This window comes from Plasmopara halstedii, assembly GCF_900000015.1.
Source record: "Plasmopara halstedii genome assembly, contig: Scaffold_525, whole genome shotgun sequence".
In the NCBI taxonomy this organism is placed as follows: Eukaryota; Oomycota; class Peronosporomycetes; order Peronosporales; family Peronosporaceae; genus Plasmopara; species Plasmopara halstedii.
Window position 1 is genome coordinate 45959 of NW_020187445.1, and position 4654 is coordinate 50612.

At 43.3% G+C, this 4654-nt stretch overlaps 1 protein-coding gene across 1 annotated transcript; it reads left to right on the forward strand.

Moving 5' to 3' along the window:
* Positions 1-3585: 3585 nt before the first annotated feature.
* Positions 3586-3819, forward strand: PHALS_10653 (uncharacterized protein; the record flags this gene model as incomplete). Its single annotated transcript, XM_024726113.1, has 2 exons — positions 3586-3639; positions 3709-3819. 2 exons carry the CDS (start codon positions 3586-3588, stop codon positions 3817-3819), a joined length of 165 nt encoding a protein of 54 aa, XP_024576823.1.
* Between the last annotated feature and the right edge of the window lie 835 nt (positions 3820-4654).

A 4654-nucleotide genomic window follows, 5' to 3' on the forward strand; every position in this document is an offset into this window, starting at 1 on the left:
TGGGTGCATGCTTAACAAAAGGATACATCACGCCGTATCAAAGCAAATAATCCGTGGTATGTTAAAGAGCTTGCGATTTTGATAGTGTTTGTACACTGATCCCGTATTACACATGGGAGCAGTAGAACTGCTGTTCCGTGCTGCTCGTCATCAAAGGCAATCCTCGCTGCATTAGTGCCTACTCATTGAAGTGCAAGATAATGATGTTTGCTTGCTCCCGTGGGTACCAAGTGAAGAAGGACAGTATCGGATCGTTAGATTCGAAAACGTGCACTTGCCCATCATCGCGTTTCAATATCCTGTGCATCATCATGCTTCTTGGAATTCCCATCACTGTCCTGTTGGCGTGTTCAGCAAGCTTGTTTTGTTGAGAGTTGTTTGTTGCAGAGAGCTGGTGGTATCGATACAAAGCTGTTATACTGTGTTTGTCTACGATTGTAGTCCCTTTGTCGGATACAGCAGTGAATCACCTACACCTGCCAGAAACTATCTGTTTGCTCTTAACGAGTGTCTGTCTATGAAAAATGAGCAGGCGAAATGCATACATTGAAATTTTCAGTCGACGAAAATGTATTTGTTGCGCTCAAGTTCTACAGTAATAGTGTGATCAAATAGATATTGATGTAGGAAACCCCTTGGTGGTTGATACCGTTATTACATGAGAACTCGGCGTGTGACTCCATCACTCACTGAATTGACACTAGCAAACCACTTACTCAGTGAGAGTGACGCGATTGTCTTCCGTTCTCTAAGATGTTGTCGCCAATCTGCTCAACGTCAAACCACGTGATGTGATACGCTCTCAACAACGGCTCCTGATTGATCTATATCAGAGGCATCGTTATGTGAAGGAAAGTATCAGCGTGATGTATCTGACCGCACGGATGTGATCTACTCGAGCACTGTCGGGTTAAAGTATTGCTAAATGTTTGTGTGCCAGTATCATCCAGCACGCAAAACACCAAAAATTTTAAGAACTGGTGGGAGCAAGCTTTTCAAATGAGATCGACTGATAAGCTCGCAATAAAACATGAGATGCTGTAATTTGAAATGAGAGCTGCAGGTTAAAGTGGGTATATGTTATCATGTTGCAATTCTTTTATTGAAGTCGAAACTTGTTACAAAACGCTAAGCCAATGCCCCTATTTTAAACTTCTGCTAAATCGACTAAGTCATATTGTCAGTCTTCTGTTTCTTATGTCTACTAATATTCCAGTTTGATGTGGACACTGTCTTCTGTTGTGGGATAGTTGATGACTTTATTTACATGAGACTTACGGAGGAAATCGTTTGCTATTATGGCAAGTGCTGAAATTAAACCGTCACATCAATGGTCTAAAAGACTGCTCGTGTGTTGAGCTAGACAGCTCACGACATCCTACTCAAAATTTAGCTCAAATATAGCAACTAGCTCACGGTTATTCACGATCGACGTGGGTTTAAGATCAAAATTTGCTTGTACATGAAATCCCAATTAATACCCACAAGGCCAAAGAAGGATAGACTAAAACCAAGCAAAAATTACTGAGCATTTTCCGACTCGGGGAGTCGGGTTTCGTCAAGTTGGCTCGTTACGTTTGCATTTAACCATGCCATAAAGACAAAACAATTAATCATGTTGTCGATGTTGCGCTTAGACTGGCAGCAAGTCGTAGGTATTCGGTTTTGCTAAGTGGAAATGGGACGTCACGTGATTTCACATAAAGTCAAAGCTACATCAGACGATAGCATTTTGACTGATTGTCGGATTTAAGTTCGCATTAGTATGATCTTAGCTTGGATGGGAGAACATCACAATGTCTTCTGTGACCACTGTTTGAAAAATGACATAGTTTGCAAAGTGCACGTCAACCAGAGACATCACCTTGTAGTTCTTCATGTACTCTTAGAGTTCGTCCTATGCTGCGTCGCATCCGAGTCGGCATGCCACAAGCAGCTTGACTTGGTGGCATATTGTAAACAACAGTATATAAATTGACCAGAGTAGTCCTCGCCTTGTGCAATGTTAGCACGCTGCTATTTTATCTCTCGGCATTTTGCAGTTCAAAGTATTTGTTTCTTGTAGCAGCGACACGTACTTGACGAATCGCTAACAATTTCAAGAAGCGTGAATCCACGTCATTTGCGGTGTGGGAGATTCCACTGCATCAAGCTGCTCCGCCCGAGTATTCACATTAAGCCTCGAAGAGAGTTCAAGAAGATATAGTAAAAATAGAGCAGCAAATAGTTTGTGAGCTAAGATTAGAATCAAAGTATTAAATTTTGCATTTTGCCAGCTAGAGCTCAGGTGCTACTAATGAGGCTGTGAGCCTGAGCTCCGCCCCCAACGTTGAGTACGCCTTTACCTTGGACGCCGTCACCGCCACTACCCTTCGTATCAAAAAGTGCGACGAAGCAAACCTTCAAACTTGTAGGCTAAGTTGCAGATGGTCCTGGAAGAGACTTGTAAATTGTGACAAGCGAGGGGGTCAAGTGGGAGCAACTGACGACTTCGCTGGACCAGTCTACGTACAAGCGCAAGTCAAGGAAACCGCTTGCGGTCATCTGTTTTGCGCTGTAAGATTTGTAGCAGTCACTGGTACGGTTAGCAAGCGGTCTGTGCGAAGCAGAATCGCGACCGGAAGATAACTATAAAAGAAAGGTTCTGGTGAATTTAGTCTTTTTTCGTCGTTGATTCTTCACAACTAAGATACACGAAAGTGATGATGCGCCAATGCACATCAATAGAACAATGACAACGCCGAAAAGAAAGAAGGTGTGTTGAAACTCAAAGCTTTTTGACAATCTGTTCTCTTTGTTGGACAATTCACCAAAGCCGATCATTTTTGAACAACGCGATGGTTTCTTTGCGACGACAAAAGGTTTTCGCGGGGTTTTCGGTGGGTGTCACAGCTTAGAACTTTACCAGCTGTGCACGGTGCTAATAAGACAAGCTCGTTGAGATGGCATCAGGACACCACTTCGGTCCACTTGATACCTCCGGCTTGGTCAAATAGGAGCAAGGCGGAAGCTGATAGCAAGTTTGCTACTAACGTTGCATTTTCAAAAACAAATTGACAGCGTTTTGTAAGCAAGCCGTAGTGATAATGAGGGCGAGTATACGTCACGAGGCGATCAAATTTGTTTGCGCGTTGGTATTGAATAGAAACGTTTGCGCCACCATAAAGGGTTGCCGAGCAAAGTTATAGACGCTGTTGAAGTGTGCTCTCGGTATTCTTGGGCATTCAAGCTGCTAAAGACTCATTAGGGCAAAGTTTGCATGACTGACATCATTTTCTGCTCAACGGCTTCTGGTGCACATTATCGCTTTAGATCAACCGCCATACGAAGTTTGTATTAAATGGAAGCTAGTGTTTACAAAGATCAAAGTATTTGATTGTCATGTTATTGTGTTGGTTTCAAAAAACATGAAGCAAGCATGATGCAGGACTTTGTCGATTTGTAGGCAATGGCAGGCATAAAAGGCATACCAATTTGATGATCTAGATATCGGCCGCGTTTTAGTCAGTTGCGACGATAATTTCTCCGAATTTGCCTTTAATAATGGAAGTCGTGATATCTCCTACGATCAATTTGTAGTCGATGATGAAGCGACAGCGAATGAGAACGCGCAGTCTAAAGCTACTGGCCCAGACATACGTACCATGGTAAATAAAAAACAACAGCAAAAAGCACGAGCGTGAGCAGTGTTGTTTAATGCGCAAAAAGAATCATTTAGCGCAGAAACTTAATGGTCTTACCGAGTCCGGATACAAAAAAAATGGAGCACAGTCGCTGGATGCCGCATCGGAGGTCAAACGTTCTACTCGGTACTGTTAGAATCAAGAGCAATGTGCGATGTTTGCAACAACGCAAGACCTTGAAGCTGCTTTGTTGTGACTTCACTTGAAGAAATGCCAACCACCCATATATCAACTTTAAAAACTTGCGACGTAAGCAAATCTACCATGGCCTGCTATTTGGAAATCGAGTTATTTCGCAAGAAATGAGACCATCTACCACTATAACATGGGTGCAAAGATATGAATAACAGATGGGGGCTTCGACAAAAAAAACAAAAACGGTGAGATTGAGCGATACATGGCACACCTAGTGCAAAGAGGTGCGGCATTGCTACATAAAGACATTAGCGCCTGTGGCCTTCCGTGTTGTGCAGCCGAGACAACTATACCAGGGGGTGGGCAAGCCGCCCGACACCTGATCATCAGTGTCTACGTGAGGCTTTTGCACCGATGACTCGACCGGGTAACAGCCATCTAGCTTGCACAGCGCCTCCAAGTTATCAAGCAAATCACCCTGATTTGGATCTTTGAGCGCATTGAACGTTTCGACAATTGATCATATGAATGTCATGATTGTGCAAGAAATGGCTTATAGAAGATACTTTTATGGCACAACCAGTTCGATACGTTACCGCAAGTGATCCTGACCACGTTTGTAAGCTAAATCGGTCACTGTGTGGACTTATACAATCTCCACGTATATGGAAGACGATTGATGAGTTCATACAGATTATGGAGCTCAACAAGTGCAAATCGGATAAAGATATAGCGTTACTTGAAGCGTTCGGCAATACATGATTTTTTGCCCCAGGGTATGCAGGACGGGCTTAACAAGCTGATGTCCTTGCTTGGCCCTGAGGGCGTGCAACATC